The sequence below is a fragment of the Marmota flaviventris genome, chromosome 12 (assembly GCF_047511675.1).
Source record: "Marmota flaviventris isolate mMarFla1 chromosome 12, mMarFla1.hap1, whole genome shotgun sequence".
Taxonomy (NCBI): domain Eukaryota; kingdom Metazoa; phylum Chordata; class Mammalia; order Rodentia; family Sciuridae; genus Marmota; species Marmota flaviventris.
Window position 1 is genome coordinate 66661143 of NC_092509.1, and position 21124 is coordinate 66682266.

Consider the following 21124-nt stretch of genomic DNA (forward strand, 5'->3'; position numbering starts at 1 on the left):
CTACTTCTTTCTTTCCACTACTCTTTTTACTTTTCCCACAACTACCAGTGTTTAATTTCTGCTGTGGATTGTGGGTAATCTGATTGTTGGAAAACATCTTGTCCCTTTGTGTTTTCAAATGCTTTCCAGCAAATACCTGAGAAACAAAGTCCATGTTTTGCAGTCTGGCATTCAGGTAACACCAAGTTGTGACTCAACCTAAATTTTTAGCACAGCTTCCCTTTTAGCTACCCTGGAATATTTAGAGCTTAACGTAAAATTGAAAGACAGGGGTATGGAGTCAAATAGGCCTAGAATCAAAAATCATTGCAGATTTAAGATAACTGTTACTTTGACAAACTTACTAAATTCCTCAAAATCCAGTTTCCTCAATTATAAAATAAATTCCTCAAATTCCAGTTTCCTCAATTATAAAATTTGAATCAACAATCCTGATCCTCCCCAGATCTTTACCTATAGAAAGTCAACTAATTCTTCCAGTTTAATCATAGGCCTCTTGTTCTACGAAATCATTCTATTCTTCCTTGAGTTTAAGTTAACTTTCAACTTCCCTTGACCATGTAATCTGTTTCTGTTCCTTTATAATAGCATTTAATTCATTCAGCCTGGGCTTAAAGTTATTTGGGTACATGTCTAACATGCCCACCAGATGATAAGGACCATGAATCATTCATTTTTCTCCCTTCACAGAGCCTCAAATTCTATTGCACCTTATAGAGTTGCCCAATATTTAGTTTACTTAATTGTTTCTTGTGCAAATTGCCTTTGGAGGGCATATATACTGCAAAGTTCTCATTCTTGAATGATACCAAGAGAGATGGTAGAAGGACTTACAGGCCAATTCCTGAAATAAATTTGTTTGAAATATATTTGATCCTGAAATACATTTGCTTAGCTGTTTGGTATCTGAGAATGGGGTTTTCTTTGGGAATTTTGGATCTTGTATTTGACTCAAGCATTTTTAATATTCTTTGCCAGAGTATTCCCAGATCAAACTTCATGGAATCAGGCCCATATTACAATATATGCTACATTATGGTTGTTTTCTAATTTCCGAATATGCTGCAGGAGAGTAATACAATTGAACAATAAGGTGAGCTTCACCTTCATGAGACTAAAGAAGACCCTTCAAGTTATCTTGCATAGAAACTTTGGTGGCATTCTTGACTTCACACATGCTCATTCATGTCTTCTCTCACTACTACAAGTCTGCAACCACACTCCTCTAAAGCAGGCTACTAATATGGCTTACCCAGATAACTTCAGGAACCTCCTCATGCTCTGCAAAAACCTGAAATTGTTTATTCAAAATATATTTTGATGAACTATTAGTTGTCAATATTTTTATATATAGAAGATACCAAAATGAATTTACCTAATCTTTAATCTCTATGGTAACTGAGTCTCTCAAAAGGAAATATCCATGTAAACCACTGTGTTAATCAACTTTTCATTACTGTAACACATACCTGAGATAAATCAACTTAAAAAATCAAAAGTTTTAATTTTGCTCACTATTTTAGAAGTTTCAGTTCATGATCACTTCTTGGCTTTATTACTTTTGGCTTGTGGTAGCACAGTACATCATGGTGGAATATATAGTGGGAAAGATTTCTTTACCTGATGGCTTTGTGCAAAAGAAAGAAAGGAAAAGGACCAGGGTCCCACAGTCCCTTCAAGGGTATGACCTTGCTGCCCTAAAAACTCCCACCTAGATGAAATATAAGGACCCATGTTTGAAAGGTTTCACCACCTCCCTATAGCACCAAGCCTTTAACAAATGGGTCTTTGGGGGACATTACTAATCCAAACTATAGCAATAGATAATCACAAGGTAGTAAGTACATGAGGTGCAAAATGTACCAAGAACAGCTCCCTGAGGAGACCTACAGGATGTAGGAGTGTCACCTTCTCCATCTTCATGAAGGTATAACAGGTCCATAGACACACATGCATTTAGCATGTAATCATCTGTAACAGGTGTTGCTTGCTTGGTTTTAACCACTCAGGCTCCAGAATCTTAACTCCTTTAGTCAGATATGTGTCTAAATTAAATTTTAAACTATTATTTTAGTTGTAGAGAAACACAATATCTTTATTTTATTTATGTATTTTTATGCGGTATTCAGGATTGAACATAGTGCCTTACATGTGCTAGGCAAGTGCTGTATCACTGAGCTACAACCCCAAACCCTAAATGAATATCTTTTTCACTAGGACTTTGTAAACATGGAAAAAAAAGATTTGTCAAGGAAAATTAAACCCATTTCCTATCATGAGAACTATGTATATTTCTGTATTTGCCTAAGTGACAAAATACAAAAGTTGTACAAGTGTTCTGGCATAAATGTGTATTTATTGCCCAGGAAGCAATTGATAATCTTTTTGCCAGCATGGCTTAGAAAACAGTCTCTACTTTTTCACAACTGATTCTCATCTAAGTGATTAACTCCCATTCATTAACATCTAGGCATAATCCTTACCCAGGGTTCTAAGAAAATGGATTGTTCCCTGGTAACTTTAGCTCTTCTTTTTTCTGTCAACCTGGTCCTGCCCCATAGCACCCGTACTGAGATGGTATGTGCACAGAGAATTTTTCCCTTATTACTCTATTTTGTTCATTAATGTATCAGCCACTCCAAGAATAGTGCCTATCACACAATAGATGCTCAATTTAAAAGCTGTCAACTTCGTCTATCCAAAAAAATTTTAAATAGCAATTTCAGGGGAGGATGTGGAAAAATTGGAACCCTCATGAACTGTGGATGGGAATGCTAAATGGTGAATATGCTAATTGGCATAGGATCCAGCAACCCCACTTCTTAGAAGTTATGAAAAGCATCATAAACAGGATCTTGAAGAGGTGTTTGTAAACTTATGTTTACTGTACATATTATTCACAACAGTCAAGATGTGGCAACACAAATGACTATAAACAGATGAATACATAAACAAACTGTGGTCCATACATTCAATGGAATATTACTTAACCATTAAATGAAGGAAATTCTGTCATATAAAACAGCATAGATAAAACATGAGGACATTATGATAAGTGAAATAAGCAGTCACAAAAAGACAAAGAGTGCATGAATCCAATTAATGTGAGCTATCTACAGTATCCAAACACATAGAAACAGAAAATAGAATTACAGTCACCAGGTATTGTGTGAAAGGGGGAAATGGAGAGTTGCTATTCAGTGGATGTGGAATTTCAGCTTTCCAAGATGAAAATTTCTAGAGATGGGTTGCTCAGAGTGCCCATGCAGATAACTTCATTGTACACTTAGAGTTGGTTAAGATGGCAAATTGTGATATGTGCATTTTCACCATTATAAAAGAACATAATATCGATAAAAGTCAATAAGCTTTTAAACTGGAAAAAAAGATTAAGGATTATCTTAATTTAAAATAATAAAGGTTATTGATAAATAATCAAATAAAGATACATACATAAAATATGTATTTATTAAGCAAGGGTAAGATCACACTATTTATTCTGTTGTGTAACTTACATTTTTCTCTGCTAATGAGATAAAAAAAATATCCTTGCATGACAGTTAAAACTAACTTGACCTCATTCTTTAGAAAAGTAGTATAGAATCCCACAGAATAAAACCTCAGCCTAGATGACTCATCACTTATTGATGGACATCTACATTTCCATATTTTGCTCTTACAAATAATGCAACTTGCTATTAATTGCCTTACTCTGCCTTGGACCATCTTTAAGCGTGAAATCATTATCACTTGATTCACACCTAAGGCTTTGCTTGCCTTCAGATATGTCCTGCTTAATTCTAGTCCCTTGCTTCACATACCTGCAAAAATGATGGTGTGACACTCCAGGTCTGTGTTTCTCTAATCAGAGTCCTTTGTACTCCTGTTCCCTCTGGCAAAGGTGTCCTTTGTAAACTGTGATCTCAGGCAGGATGTTAAAAACTCTAAGAGAACTACTTTTAGGTCCAAGGTATATAGGAACCCTTTGTTATGGAAGACCTTGCTTGACTCTTCCTTTGTAATGCTATTAGCCACCAAGTGAAGTTGCACAAGGGATTGCTCTCTAATAAATTAGTGACCTGTATTTTGTGGATTACAGATGTATAATTAGAATTACACTTTTGAGAGCATCCAAATTATCATAAGCCATAATACCTTTTAGAAGCTTTCTTTTTAAAATCTTGAAATGTGTCATTTCCTCACATTTGGACTTTACCTTGCAAAAAACAGCATAGCTATCTGACTATATCACACTAATCCCTTATTATCTAGAAAAACACTATAAATACCACTACTAAGGAAACATTTTCAACTAATTTGAATGTTTTTCTATTTTTATTTTTATTTATTTATTTTATTTTTATATGGGGATTAAACCCAGGGCTTTGAACTAAGCTACATGCCCAGATATTTTTATTTTTTATTTTGAAATAGGAATTTAATACGTTGTTTAGGACTTCCCTAAGTAGCTGAGGCTAACCTCAAACTTTTGATTCTCCTGCCTCACTCTCCTGAGTTTCTAGGATTACAGGCATGTGCCACTGTGCCTGGCTATATTTAAAAATACTAGCTTTAAAATTCTTATTCTTTTCCAATAGTTGTATGTTCTTTATCTTTACCTAAGAAGATATGCCTAATAATATTTTCTGTGTTGGACTGTGAGCTATATGAAGGCAGGAATTACATGTGCCTCAACTACTATAGTCCCAGCCCTTGGCAGGATGCCAGTAACTGAGTATGTGGGTTTTAAATAGCTATTGAGTGAATTAATGTTTACTGATGATAAGGACAATAATAAAATTGTAATTGTGTTGATGGGAGAAGCATATGCATATGCAATCATATAATATACGTAAATGCACATCTAGATCACATCTTATAATTATGTAATCTGAATGGGGTGATTTCACAGGCAGTGAAGAGGCAGGAATCTCTCCCTTTTGGCCTACTAAATGCTTAAAGCACAAACTTAGAGTCCTGTCCTTTTGCTCAAGTTTTCTTCAGCCTGGCAAGCTATAGTCATTCTACAGAGATGACACACAGAGCTCTGTGTTTGGCGTGCTTCAGTGTGAAGAGACGTGGATGCTATGATCAGGATTTGTTAATTAAAATGTGTACATTGAGGGAGGAGCTTGAGAACTTGGCACCCATTGGACAAGGGTAACAGGTTCATCTTGAGAAATGAAGGTTGCTTAAGAAGGTTATGGAAATATTTTCCTAATCTAGCCATTTGCCTTTGTCTAACTTTGTGAGCATGTATATATAGTCAATGTAATAAGATAGTGGCAATCATGTCAATACAAGTAGAAAACTTTTAGGAGGTTGATACTTTTTTGTAGATTTATATATAGTGCCCTGAAGACAATAGAACATTGTTAGAAGAACAGTTAGTTCAGGTTTTTGAACATATACATTATTTCAGGAATGGTTAGTAGAAAAACTGACTAATGTAGATTTTTTACACAGAGTGTATATAGTTGCCCTTCACATGAACCAATGATGTTATAGAAGAGGAATTTTATGATTATATATGTGGTATAAGTGTAAATATAAATGAAGTGTTCGTGAATAGAAATATATATTTGAATTCCTGCTATTGCTCATAATAATAATAATAATAATAATAATAATAGCTCCAATTTATAATTATTTGCCTAGTACTTTAATACTTCTAAATTACCCCATGAAATGGCATTATCTCAACACTCATATTTGGAAACTCACATTTATATAAATTAACCAATTTAATTATTCAAAATCGATTGACAGCTGGTTAAGTAGAAACCTAATAAAAAATAAAACAAGCAGTGAATCACAAAAAATCAAGATTTTGTTCTGTACTCTTCTGCCTCTACTTCTTATAGAAATTCTCTTAAAGTAGGATTCCATCTAGCACAATGAAAATTAAAAAAAATTAAATTATTTTTACTTGTTCAATATCTTGTTCTTAGTGCTAATCGACAAAGTTCTTTAAATCTCCATTCTGATTTTTATCTGGTTTTAAAGAAATACCTATTTGTGGTTCTTTTCAAAAGAAAGAATCATTTGTGGTTACATGTTGAACTAATTTATTTTTAAACAGCTAATATGTGATTCTATTTACTTTCTTGGAAATTCTCAGTTTTAATAGGTGAAACAGATTATAGAATTCAGTGAATCACTTAGGAAAACTGCTTGACAGTTTTGAGCAAACCTTGTGTAACTTTTATGAAACACCTCCAATCAGTTTGTCAGGTAGAATTTCCCAAGCAGTCTTTTTTAGATTCTGTTGATTCCATTTTTAGGAGAGCATAACAGTAATAAGGCATTATTCCACCATGTGAGAGTTCTTCTCTTTCCCCTTTTAATTGAAGGATCAAGTATTCACATAGGGAGATATCTGCCACATCCAATCATCATCCAGACCTTGGGGGCAACCCTCAGTTGATATGCATATTGCCATGCTGCACTGGAAAAAAACAAACAAATATGTTTGGAGCATCTATATTCAGCATGCATGTTATTTTATGACACACTAAAGTATTGTTGTTTAATTCTTACAGTAAACAGAAATCTTCAGTGTAAATAGAGATGCCTTGTATTAAATTTACATTGTATTGTACTCATTGAATTTCCTTGGTTATATATGACAACCTATTGAGCACCTTAGGAAATACAATTTGACATAACATGATGAAGAGGCACAAAGATATATACCCCAGTGGATGTGCTTTATGGACAATTATGATTCAGCTTCCCTGTGAAAATTAAACACCTTAAAAATTCCATCATTATGGAAAGAGAAAGGTGATAAACTCGAAACTGCTTGCATTAGACAGCCAATGAGAATTAAGTATCCATTTGTGGATTATCCTTCGAAGAACTGAATGTGTACAACTGGATTAAATAACCTGACTTCCCTTTATCACATAGCATAATATGGGTTTTTTATACCTATCTCAATAATTATTAACACAAAAGATTAAGCAAGTAAAAGCACAAAAAATGCAATATAGTAAGATACAATAAAATAAATGGCACTATTTTTTTTTCTGTTGGATTTTTTGTCTTTTGTGGGTTCCATTGTGTAATGGTGAGCACTCTGGACTCTGGATTTTTTGTCTTTTGCCTTTCTATACTTCATTCTCTACTTTTCTTCACTCTACCCTGTGCCTTACAAGGCTATAGGAAAAATAGGTATAGAAATATGTAAGGTATAATGTTCTATGCACTTTGGAGTCTGAAGGTATCAATGCCAACATCTAGCTCTACCTTTCTAGCCTGAATAACATTGACCAAGTTACTAAATCTCTCCAAAGTCTACTTTTATCATCTGTAAAGTGAATATAAATCTCATTCACAGTGTCAATGGGCTTCCTCTCTCCCTGACTTCTTGTTGGCTTCTCCGTTGCAGCATCTGCAAAGGATGAGAGGGTAGGAAGAGAATAAAGTGTCAGAACATACTGCTAGTGGTTCCCTTTCTGTATGGCTCTGAACGGAGCTGTATTCTACCAAAAGCTTACAACTCCTATCCAATTACCTTTTCTTATAAATCTCTCTTTCTTTAGAACCCAATGTTACCCTTTACCCTACAAATGGAAGGATGTTTTCTGGCTCCTAGTCAACTAGTTAGCATGGTCTCCTAGAAGTCAGCCATTACTGGATCGGGTGGTTTATTATCATCTATTCCTCTCCCTTAACCCTACCCACATCTTTGTACATTGCCCCTTTACTAAAATCCCCTCAGTTATCCACTCGATTTGCCATCAATTTCCTGCTGTAACCATGATGGATTCCTAAATCTCATTTAATCCACTTTTAACACAGAGATTTTTGAAGCTGGGGTGGGGAGGATAATGGGAACTATGGAGATAAATTTTGAAATACTTTCTTTCATTCTAACAGTGTCAAAAAATAAATACATTTTTAAAACTCCACTTTATTAAGCTTTGTTTTGGCACAATACACATCTTAAAAGCAAATAAAAAGAGAGCCATGTTCAAAGGGTTCTGGAGGCAGTTTGTTTATCTAGTAAGTCCATGATATTTAATTTTTAAGGAGTAATCAACTTACTGATATCTCAATGAGAGCTTTCCATTTATTGTTATGAAATCCTTGTTATAATTAGTCAAATAGTGGTTGGTGATATTTTTTTCTCTTGATGAAGTAGTTCCATGTGCCAAGTTTGGCTTAAGGATCGTTTCTCAAATAAAATTTGTGCCCTGGAATATTCAGACTATGTTAGCATCTGCCTCCCATTCCTGATCCCCATTTATCCTTCTATTCCACCTGGCTTTTCTTAATAAAGTTTACAAGCATTCAATCATCTTAAAGAATGTCTTCTCTGTTGCATGATGAGTTTTATGAAGGCAGGAACCAGGACTATTATGATAACTTCTGTATTCCAGCATATAGTTCAATGTATGGCACACAGTAGGTGCTCCATAAATACATCTGATGAACCAAAATACTGCTAAAAATCTAATCCACTAAATCCAACAGGCTTTTAAAAAAAGTGTTTAGAATGTATCTTTCTTTGTATTTTCTGGACTTGATTGGAGTAGAAGAGGAACTTCATTTTCGTGTGTATGGAGGTGTATATGTATATGTATAGAAGGTATATATACATATATATGAAACTAATGGTATAGCATGCCAGTAAGTAATCCAGACCTGTGAAAAATTTGTTTTAGAGAGATTTACAGACTAGTTTTTACAAAAGACCTGCAGTAAATAACATAGGTCAAAGCAGAAGATATAGTCTAAGCTTCCCAGAGCAAGTAGGTATTAATCTCATTCTCAAAGAAAGGGTCAACCCTAAATTCTTCCCTTTTATATGCATAACACATAATTCCTAAGGCATATTCGAATATACTCATTCCATATACGTGTAGCTGCCTCAGAACTTATAAAAAATGTTTACTGTTGCGTTGATATAGTAAGCAAAATATAGAAATGATTTAAATATCTAAATTTTGCTATACTAAAACAAGAGTAACACAGCCATTATCAACAATAGGGTTGGAACTCACAGATATTATGTTTTCAAGAGAAGATGAAAAAATAAAAAAACATCTGACATGATTTCCCTTAATGCAAAACCATGCAAAACTTAATTGTGTTGTTTAGGAATGAAGTCCTAGGCAGAAAAGCAAGACATGGTTCTTGAAATGTCATCATAATCATCTGTCAAGGAACTGAAGGATTAGAACCATGGACATCAGGGAGATTCCCGGTTCCTGACAATGTTTTATTTTTTAACTTGACTGATTGGTTATAAAGCATTTTGATTTTTAATTTTATCATTAAAGCAATTTAAGTGTGTTTATTTTCTATTTTATTATATGAGTATTAAAATAAAGGGAAAATAGTTATAAAGAAGTTATAAAGCATAATGTTCTATGAATGATAGAGTCTGAATATTTCAGGGCCAACTCATAGCTCTTCAACTCTCTAGTTGTATAAGATTGACCAAGATATTAAATCTCTCTAAAATCTGTTTTATCATCTGTGAAGTGAAAATAAAACTCATTGTACAATCAAGGGTGTTTTCCTGATGATTAAATGATACCTGATAGAAACAATAATGTTATTGTTTGAGCATAAACTTAGTCAGACCTACATGTTTGTCTCTTTTTTGCCTGTCTTTTTCCCTTGCAGAAGAGTTTTTATTTTTATTTTTTTTAGTTGTAGTCGGACACTATACCTTTATTTTATTTTTATGTGATGCTGAGGATGGAATCCAGTGCCTTCCACATGTGAGGCAAGCACTCTACCACTGAGCTACAACCCCAGCCTGAGGTCTTGTTTTTTAATGAAGTGTTTCATTTTGATGTAACTGTAGATTCACGTGCAGTTGTAAGAAATAACAGAGATCCCACGTGCCCTTTACTCAGATTCCGCCAATGTCAAAACTGTAGTACAAGATCTCAATGAGGATTTTGATATTTTTTCAGTCAAGACATGGAGAAGTTCAGTCATAAGACATAGGTTTATTTTTAATTCTCAAATTGAAATCTCCTTTTTAACCAACAATATAAGAGTAAGATAGTTCTTTGATAACAGGTTTTTATAAGTTTTTCATGGTGAAATCCACGATCCAAAGGTAGGCCTTTTTCTTTTTTCTGAGTGGGGACACTGTCTTACCATAATCCATACTAGCATATCCCAACCATAAGAGGGGTTTTTTGTTTGTTTTGTTTTAAGTATACAAAACTATTACAGGTATTTTTCTCTTAGAATATAACAGGACTAGTGCTTAAATGTGGTATTACCACATCCCTGTCATAGTCACAACTAGTTACTACATATTCAAGAAAACATGGCTTTTTAAATTGTTATTTTAGATTTGTTTTGTTTTGTTTTTTGGTCCTTAGGGGGACTCAACCACTGAGCCACACCTCCAGCCTATTTTATATTTTATTTAGAGACTGAATTGCCTAGAACCTCAATATTGCTGAGGCTGGCTTTGAACTCATGATCCTCCTACCTCAGCCTCCTGAGCTGCTGGGATTGATTACAGTTGTGTGCCACCTCACCTAGCTGGATATTTTTAACTCTTATTTTTTCTTACCTCCGTAGTCTTCCCAATTCCAATCTATACTACATGTGATTTTAGATTAACTTTTCTGTATATCACTTCATTATACTCTTTAGTCACTTCATAAAATATCAATGCCTCTCTTGCATATCATGAAATCCAAAGTCCTTGCAGTAGCATTAAAGGTCCCAGCCTTCCTTTGAAGGCTTTTTTTATTACTATATTTTATCCAACTGCAATAATAACAGCGAATATCAGTATATTCAAGATACTTTTACTAAACCTTTACTTTCTTATGTCTATATATTAGTAATAACATTTTCCTCAGGATTATCTTTCCAAATTATAAGCTTTTCTCATTCCACCTTTATGGCAGATGTAGCTGTACCATATAAAACATCAGCAAGAGACTCCACCTCTTTGTATAGAAGATCTAGCTACTCTAAAGGCATGAGCAATGCCTTACCCAGGGTGATTGTTCTCTGCTAGAAGCTCCTGTATTTACCATGACTTAACTATGCCATTTGCCTGGTATAAAGGTTTTATGGTATTTATCATTCTTTAATTTTTGAGTTGTTATTTAATCACACGTATGCTCTATTTACTGCTATAAGAGTAAGTTCTTATTTTTTATTCTGTCACCCAAAATACCAAATGCAGTCCCCTGTAGGCAGTTTGACTTTCAATAAATGTATGTTAATATCTTCTTCATATTTCTCTTGATTGTTATTAGGACCACAGCATGTTCATCAGCTTTTGATATAAGATGTATTTTTAAAAATTTTAGAAAATTAGTCGAGAAAGATAAAATGGGAGTAATGACAACAGCAGAATGAGATTTCTGGGTTCCATGCCTGAATTCATATTTGTATGACCTTGGACAATAAATCTTCTAAGGCTTCATTTCCTCATCTTTATAAAAATACAAAACAGTTATTATTTCTTGGAGTTGTCTATTAGTGGAAAGATTCCACATAAAACATTTAATGGATTGATTCCAAGTAAGTAGTCAGAGCATTTTTTAATAATTTTAATTATTTTGTGTTCTATAATTTTGAAAATATTTACATGACATTTTAAGAACTTAGCTTTTTAATTTCTCCAAAGCCATTCATATATGTTCTATGTTCCAATTATGAAAAAATGCTATCTCTTTGGCTTACAATAAAAATGCCCACTGCATTATTTTCTTTAGCTTTGTATGTTCAGTTTAGAAATCTGAGATCAATGAAATTTCAAATATTATGAAATTATAATAGACTTGTTCCTTATTAAATCTGAATGTTTGAATCAAATTATGCAGTGTTCCAAACTTTAGTGATTTCATTTATATAAGAAACTCTGCTAATAAAAACAAGTTATAAAATATTTTGCCTCCATATCTTGATAAGAAATAAAGTGCTCTTTTGAGATGATTCAGCTTTTTTGTCCATGAATTTACCAAGAGGTTATCTATGTGCCCCTAATTCAGAGTTTTATAGGTAATGGCCTCGACCAAAGCAGATAAGAGGAAATGCTTACACTTGTCTCAGGCTCTGTTTTGCAGGGCATATGAGGCTTCTAGCTGTAAACTACATCAGTATTTCACTTTGACCTGACTTTGAGATCTAGTGATTGACCATTCAGGTCTGGATCCAAAGGCAGAAAACACAGAGAGGTGAGTATCATTAGCCCTTTCATCTATAGCACAAGTTACATTAGCCCAGCTTCCTGATTCTGGGATAGGCCACTCTCATATTTCTGGTACTTGGCAAAGGCCTGATTGATCACTGATTTTATGTAATGTGACCAGAAAGGAATTTGGTATTATACCTCCCTTACTATAGTATAAAGAATGAATTATATGGAACATGATACACTAAGATATCTAAGTGGCTATTATCCTTAAGTGTGAGATGATGTCAGAATAGACTAGATGACCATGGAAATGAAGGTGGTAGAAATTAATCTGAAGTGTAAAGTCTTTGGGACTTGGTGGTGGAGATGGTGTAGGGAATGTTGTGGAGGGAAGCATCAAGAATGACTTAGAGGCTGGTCATGGTGGTGCACATTTGTAATCCCAGACGCACAGGAGACAGAGGCAGGAGGATCATGAGTTCAAAGCTAGCCTCAGCAAAAGTGAGGCACTAAGCAACTCAGTGAGACCCTGTCTCCAAATAAAATACAAAATAGGGCTGGGGATGTGGCTCAGTGGCCAGGTGCCCCTGAGTTCAATCCCCAGTACCTCCCAACCTCCCCAAAATAGAATGACTTGGAGGGCAGACTAACTTATCTAGTGTCCACTGCTTCTACAATTTGGTTCTTCAATTCATCCCTCAGCCTGTTCTATGTTTGCTATCATATACTGTTTATCTACAGAATGATGAGTAACCCAGTGGTGTATGCATGTGTGTGTGTGTGTGTGTGTGTGTGTGTGTGTGTGTGTGTGTAAAAAATATGGACCTCTATCTTGCCCTATTCTTGATGTATGCTGGATAGGAAAAGTTTTGAGCAGGTGAATTAACTGTCAAAATTCTCAATTTCAGTCTCAGCTCATTTGCTATCTTACTCATCATATTCTAAGCCCTTCTCTCAATAACTGTCTGTTCTTTCTGTATCCATAGTTCCAGATGTCATGGTTACCTAGTTTCTTAGCATAGACTGTTAGAGGTTAACTCATTAGAGTCAGGTAGACAAAAAAATTAAAAAAAATTTAAAAAAGTAATGTTGGAGAGACTGTCACTAAAGGAGGTTACAGATATTTTTAAAAAAAAAGAAAAGAAAGAAAAAGTCTCAAGTAAGAGAATTTTACACTTTTTACCACCTCAGTGGTAAGGTGGAGCCACTGATAGGAGCTTGGTGAGTATCCTGTCTTTCATCAGTCCCCAAGGAATTACTGAATTAGAGACCATAGTCTTTGATGTCCACAATCGCAGTTTGAGTTTTCACAAAATGATTCAATTATATTCATTATGTTCTCCCTGAGAAGACAGGTAAGTGTATAGTACTTACTAGAAAGATTTTCTTCAAAAAACGGTTAAGACTTTAAAGTTCATACTTAAGGGCTGAGATTTAGTTATAATGAAAATTAAGTTCTATAAAATATCTCATTTTCCAATATGTCAGATAAATGAGATATTATGCACATAATCCTGGCATAAAAGAAATTCTCTGTTCCTCAATTATGTAAAAAAAGGGAAGTATTGATTTGGGTACTTTCTAATTCTGTTCAAAAGCAGGTCAAACAGATAGCATTTCAAGGGTCTTCCTGCTTCTTTAAGAGCTTCTGCAACACATTATTTGCACATAAGATTTTTTGGCAGGGATTAAATGATTGTTTCAGAGAGTGCCAGGCACATAGTAATTTTTTTCATTCTTATTACTGTGATTTTATCTATTTCTCTTCCCTAACTTTTCTATGTATTAGTTGGTTTTTCATTATGTATCTTTCATTTTATAATTTTAATTCATTTGTACTTTGTGTGTTAAGAGCTAAATGGCGTTATATCAAACACTTTCTCTAAGTATACTTAGAGTCATCATAAGTGGGCACACTAGAAAATAAAAGAGAACAGATACTGGCAGCCATACCATTTTTTGAAACCATAAGTGATACATAATAGTAAAAGAAAACTTGTCCCCCCAAAAAATTGGAAATAAAAGAAATGTACTTTAAAAATGTACTTAAACTATAAAAAGTTGTCTTCAGAAAAGAAAATGGGTTATAGGAATGGCCCTATTAAGAGCATTAACATTTTTTAAGAAAAGCTTAAATCTTAAGAGGATATATTGATCAAAAACTAATTGGTGAAAGAAAAAAAATGTGCTAAATATATAAGACAGAGAAATTTTGATATAAGAAGTTGAATTATTTTACTTTTGCTGATGATTGAACCCAGGGCTTTGTGCTTGCTAAGCACACACTCTACCACTGAGCTACACCCCAAGCCCCAGGAGTTGGATATTTCATATAAAGAGTTGGTTCAAAAGAGGTTGAAAGGGCTAAGAGAACAAAAGAGAAAAAGTAGCAAGCACTGGTTAATGAAGGATGATTGACAGGGCTGATTTTTGCTGCTGTATTTGCTGATCTGTCACTTGAATTTTTATGGGATACTGGCCCATCCAGAAATGAAATACCAATAACATTTCACTCCCAAAGAGGCTTCCAGTGCAGAAGGGCTGCTTCTGCTGTCTGGAATGCTGGAGACTGTGGGTGCTCTGGCCCTGTCCTACAGAAGACAGCAAAGTCCTCAGTTCTTGAAGCTGGAAAATGGACATTTTCTCCAGATCGCCACTCTGCCCTCCTAGGAGTGCCCCCTCCCCACACCACCAATGGCAGAACCTAACAGAAAAAAAGTAAGCAAAACAACTGGAAATGTAGTCCATAGACCTGCAGGCTCAATAGTACAGAGCAGAGCAGGGTAGGTCAGGGGCTGTTACATCAGATAAACAACCATATCGATGCCTCCAACTTCAAACTCACACTTCTACTTTGTACTGCCTGCCACCACTGCAGTAGTCACTCTGTTTCTGCCTCACATGCTCCAACCATGCTTTGTATAAATGAAGATGCTGTCATTCTTGGTCACTGTGTAGATGTCTGGGAGATGCTAACCCCCCTGTGTGGTTCTGATATACCCACCTGGATATTCAACAATTTAAAAAAATTAATTTACTAAACTGTAAATTAACACCTACTAACTTACATTACCTAAATCAACAGGGAAAAGGAGGAAAGAAATTTGGTTATCATGTACAAATCACTATTTAATAAGAAAGAAAACATGAGAGAACCTATGATTTTTTTTTTCCTATAATTAGTTGTGAAGCCATAGCAGTATTTACAACTTCTTCCCTTTGCTCTTGGGCAGTGTCTCATTTGTTTGGGATTCTTTGCCTAGTGAGTTGTCCAAACTTGTATCATTAAAAGGCCTATGTCCTTAGTGGTCTTGTCTTTATTGGGCTTGGGTAGACTTACTTTCAGTACTTACATAATTGGATCTTTTTACATAAAGAGACGCCCTTGGGGATGTCCTGAGTGTCGGCATGCAGGGGGATGCCTACTTCGCTTTTCATATAGTATCTTTCTATTTTCCTATTAGAATAGTTGCATGAAGTTTCCAAATGGCCAGATAATATTCTCAGATTCTTATTTGGTAGTATTTTTCTTATAACCCATACATCCTGTAGGAACCCCATATCCACAGGATGTTTCCACTCAGCTTGTCCTATGATGTAGACTCCAGTAAGATGTGAGGTTAATGAGGATCATTGAAAGCCAAGCAATAAGTTCCATGGGTGTTAGTTCACTGCCTTACTTCCTTTCTATGAATGGATTTCTTAATCAAAGGCAGTGCTGTGAGGACTATCCAGACTGTGAATGTAACATTCTATGAGTTCACCAAGATGACACTGCCAGACCATTGTGAGTAGGTCCAAGATGAGTAATTCCCTTGCAGGAGAGAGGGATACTTGGAAAAAGCCTCCTAGTATTGTGGTTCTATGAGCAATGCTATCTGTGAAGTAATGATGGATGAAGGTTAGATGTACTCTCAGGAAATTCACAAGTTCACATTTTTGTGTCTATAAAGCTTAGAGCCAGACCTCCTAGAAGCCAACTATCAGGAATTGATAACCTTGACTTGGCTAGAGTGTTGTTTTAAAATTCTCCATCTCTGAGCTATATTTTAGTACTATCTTTTTAGCTATTTTTTCAGGTTTAGAGTTATCTCATTTTCCAATAGTCATAAATTATACTCCATATTATATGCTGATATTTTTTTTTTTACTTTCCGGCATGTTGATTAATTTATTCATTCAGTCAATATTTACTATGTGCCTACTATGTTTTAGACATGATGCTAAGCTGTAGAGATACCCAAGTTAGGAAGATTCTGTAGGGACCCTGAAGTCTATTGGGAAAGTCAAGCAACTAAACAAGGAATAATACTAATGTTGTGATAAATGGATAAATGCTATGGTGGAACTGTGCTGTGTGCTATGGAAGAAGTAGCCAACTCCAGTCCTGGGGGAAGGCTATCTTAAAGGAACATTTAAGATAATTCCTGAAGAACATACTCAGGGAGGCCACTGTAAAATTAGCCTCACTTTGAAAACAGTTCTGATTAAGCATGAACTCAGTTTTGCTTCCTATAGTTCAATGTTTGATCACTTTGGAAATTCAGTATTTCTGGTAAACATAGACCCTTGGTTGTGCTGATCCTTACCTTCCTTTTCATGAAAATATTTCAATTGAGTAAGTAAAACAATTATATTAAGTAGCCATTTCAACATATCATGTCTCTAATAGTTGATTTCATGTAAATATGCATGATTTTCCTACTGAAATAATTTTAATTGATCATTAAAACCAACAAGTCATAGTTTCTCTAACCCATTCATGAATGTACTTTGTACAATTCCTGCAGTGCTTAATGTGTAGGTGACTTAATGTTGTCATTGAGAACAGGGGCTCTGGAGTCAAAACACCTAGATTCAAATCCTGACTCAAATGCTTGCCTGCATTGGACCTGCATGTGACCTTTAGCAAGTTATCTGAACTCTGTGCCTCGGTTTTCTCACCTAAAAAAATGGTGGCAGTAATACTGCCTCTATTATGGAAAGGCTGAGAGGAGAGGGTTATATGTCAGCTGCTTAGGACAGTGCTGATGCACCAAGAGTAATATATAATGTAATAACAAATAAGGTCACTTTTTGTCTAGAGTACATCTATTAAGAAACTCTACTACTTAGAAAGCAATAAATACCATAAATGTACTCCATTTATTCATTTTTGATATGGAACGTAAATGCTGGCACAAACATGATGTAGTAGCGTTCTCTGGCTGGAACTGTTGGGCTCTATTTCTGCCTCTATGCTAATTGGTTGGGGTAAAGCTTGCTTTATCCTTTGGAAAGAGACAGGGTTTAGACAAGGAGAGGTACCAGGCCCTACTCAGTGACTCTATGAAACTGGAACTCATATCATATTCATAAGATATTCTTTTTGTTGTCTAGAGGCCATACTAAAAGTCAATTATTATCTTCCCAGGTGTTATCACAAGTTATGGATTATATATAGATGGTATATTAATTCACAATTCCTCAGAACCTAGCTGTCATGCCTATGGATTTGCCCCTGGGAGCTTACATTCCTTCAGAGTCAAAGCATGCACAGCCAAAGGTTGTGCTCTGGGCCCACTGGTAAGTATGTGAGTTTATATCCTAGGACATATCAAATGTCAATTGACACTGAATATCAAGGAAGAAGTAAGAGGTGGTAATGTACTCTCTGCATGGGTAGCCTTTCCAGCATAATGGGATCATTTAAGAGTTATTAGTATTTGGGTTGGGGATGTAGCTCAGTGGTAGAGAACTCATCCAGCATGCACCAGATTCTGGGTTTCATCCTAGTATCACACACAAAAAAAGAGTTACTAAGATTTTATGTTGAACATAAATTTTGAGACCGCACATAGGTCTAGGGAAAGACAGTGTATGCTATTTTACTAAAAGAAAGGCAAATTGGTAGGTTTAGCAGACTTATATACAATTTTACCTAATTTAGTGGCATATATAAGGTAGATGTTTTCCTTCCTACTAATGGCTCAACAACCAAGTAAGTTTAGAATTAAAAAGTGAAAATTGAAAACTTGTCATTGCCACATACGACAACTCTGCTCCCCAACAACTAGGATAATCAATTGAAAGGTTGAGTTTTTCTCATATCTTATAATAAAATATTTTTATTTCAATGATATGATATGCTTTCATAAGAACAGTATTTAAAATTATATTAATATCCACTCTTGATATCCACATTTCAGAAAACTATAATGTATATCTACATTTCATTAGGAGTTAAGAGCTTAACAAAATCATGCTTTTTATTCTAATATAATTATTTAAATCCAACTAATAAAGCATAATTGTCATAGACTAGCATAGCATTGCTTAGTTTCGAGACGTCGCAGCATACTTTTTTATTTTTCTTAATTAATTAGATTTAACTTCTTTTTAGGGAAATACTCATTAGTTTCAGATGTTTTTTGGCAATGTTTGCTAATTCCCTACCATTTTAATGCACTCTGTCTTCATTGAAGAGTGTATTATAAAAATATTATCTTGAAAAACAGCTCTTTGGTTTAATTTTTTGCTGCCTTATTTTTGTGATCACCCCTCCCATTTCATTTCAGAGATTGGTTGCTTTCCAAGCAGCTAACATCACCCATCTGTGGAGCTGAGCTGTGATCTTTATTGCCATTAAGGATTTTACAGCTCAAATTCCTCTGATGGATACTTACCCTTAAAAGCAGGAATGGCAATAGGCCAGCTTTTCTTCTCCATTCAAAAAAAAGAAAAGAAAAAGAAACAAAACAAGACTTCACATGAGCTTGAAACACACATGTTCAAATTACAAATTTCAAAGTGTTCTTCTGGCTACTAAATTGGCTCCCACATCATCTCCTGATGTCTTGGCATCTTTAAACAAGGGGGACTCAGTTATCGATCTGTGTCCTGTGCAGATAGTAGGTGATGGTAACCTTAAGAAATCAAATGCCACAGTGTCCTGATGGGAAGGGGAAAAACAGAATTGGATTGTAAAAGCTACTCTGCCACAGCCCTGTCCATTCTAGACTCAATCCTGACTTACAGCACAGAGGGATCTTTCTCACTGCAGTACTTTTCTTTATCCTGTAGTCAGTATGAAAACGCTTTTCTCTAGTCAATGATCCATCTCTAATCACTGGGATTGAACAACAATGTCTTCATTTAGAACAAGTCAAGTATACGCTGCCAAGAAGTTAAAATTCCTGGTCCTTCATTGGTTTCAGAAATAATTTTGTGCCAATTACAATACGTATTATACCTTTGGAAACTGCATAACGGATTATTCTATACAGTCCTGGAAATCTACCACAATCCTGAAGGATATTACAGATCCAGTTCTGTTGTGTTGATGATTCTTTTTAATGTGTCCTTACTTATTTAAGAAATCTATGAATCAGTCTTCAGAGCCACAGTTTACTATCATTAAATTATAATGTGATATTCAAAAAGATTCATCCAAACATAGCAGTAGAGTATGCATTTCTCTTAAAGATATTCTTTATTTAAAGCCCAGTGTCACAACATTTTAAATTAAAATTTCATTGACACCTCAAAATTTTTCATTTTTATTCTTAATTTATTTGCTGTAGAAATCAAAGAATAAAATATTTGAAGAGTCTAATTTTTGTTCATATAATGATAATCATTAACAATTTTTTTTTTCTTTTTAGAAGAAGTCTGTTTATTTTATATCTTCTAACTATTTAATACCATTGTTATCCATGCATGCAGGGAAATACTGTTCAATGTTTTCTATAACAAATATACTTTATAATCTCTAATGTGTTAGAGTTCACCCTCAAAATTGGCAAGTTGCTAAAATAATTTTTAAAAATAGTAAAAAGGAGGTTGCACAAATTTGGTATAAAAGAGTGTTTTAAAGTACACGCATATAATTTGATAACAAATTATATATTATCATTTTAGTGTTATATTAGCTCCAAAGGTTTTGTTTTCCTGGACTGACAAAAGTTAACTGTTACTGGTGGTTCAGGTAGAATTAATCTGAACCAGTCTAATTCTCCTGTGGTTTGTTCATTTCTTGCCATTTAAATCGTATATTGATATTTGATAAATTCTAATGTAAAAAAAAAAAGTTTGCAATGCCTTGGATTCTAATTTGAAGATGCTAATGTGCATTGTCAAATTAAATGCACCAATTGGGGGTTTATGAATATTTGGAACAATGAACAAATTAATATATAATACAATAGCAAAGGATTTTTAAAGTGTTTTCACACTTCAGAAAATCACTTTGCTCCATGATGTTCCCACCCCCTTAACCAATGTTAGATAATACTAGTGGGTCCTAATTCTGAAAATTTTACAACTGTGTCTGGCCTTGGAACATTCATTGGATCGATTTTCCAGGGGTCATCTTAAAGATGAGGTGGAAAACTGCAGGTCACTGCTATATGATATAGCTAAAAAGCTGCCTCGGTTTATTAGTGATGACATGCTTACACAGACAAACACACCCAGAAGCCTACACACATTCATTTTTTGTAGAGATGCAAATCAATTTGTTATGTAAAACATCTAAATCTTTTTTTATGTTTTTTTCTGGAACTGGGAATTGAATTCAGTATTTTACATATAATAGGTAAGCACTGAACTACATCTTCAATTCAAATTTTAAAAAATTTTACTTTGAGACGGGGTCTTGCTAAGTTGCCCAGGCCATCCTTGAACTTGTGATCCTCCTGCAATAGCCTCACAGGTAGCTGTGATTATAGGCATGAGCCCTCATGCCTGCAATAATATCTAAATATTAATGGCAATATATGTTATGATCAAGAAAGTACCATATCGAGAACTGCTCTTTGACAAACATAATTATTTTACTAAACCTCAGATTTCTCAACTATTACAAAGGGAATTAATGCCTACCTTAAAAGGGGTTGTTATGAAAGATTAAATAAAATATTTACACAAGAATTTCTGGAAAATGGTACAGTTTTCATTAGCAATGAATTTGCTATTAAAATGCTTGTTTTTATTACACATTGGCTCTTG

At 34.6% G+C, this 21124-nt stretch overlaps 1 protein-coding gene across 1 annotated transcript in view; it reads left to right on the forward strand.

The window, feature by feature from the left end:
* Ush2a (usherin) overlaps positions 1–21124 on the forward strand; it is a 770052-nt gene that overhangs the window by 424783 nt on the left and 324145 nt on the right. The window contains exon 35 of the mRNA XM_071619727.1: positions 17550–17701. Within this exon, the coding sequence (XP_071475828.1) occupies positions 17550–17701 (152 nt within the window). The remainder of the gene's footprint in view (positions 1–17549; positions 17702–21124) is intronic.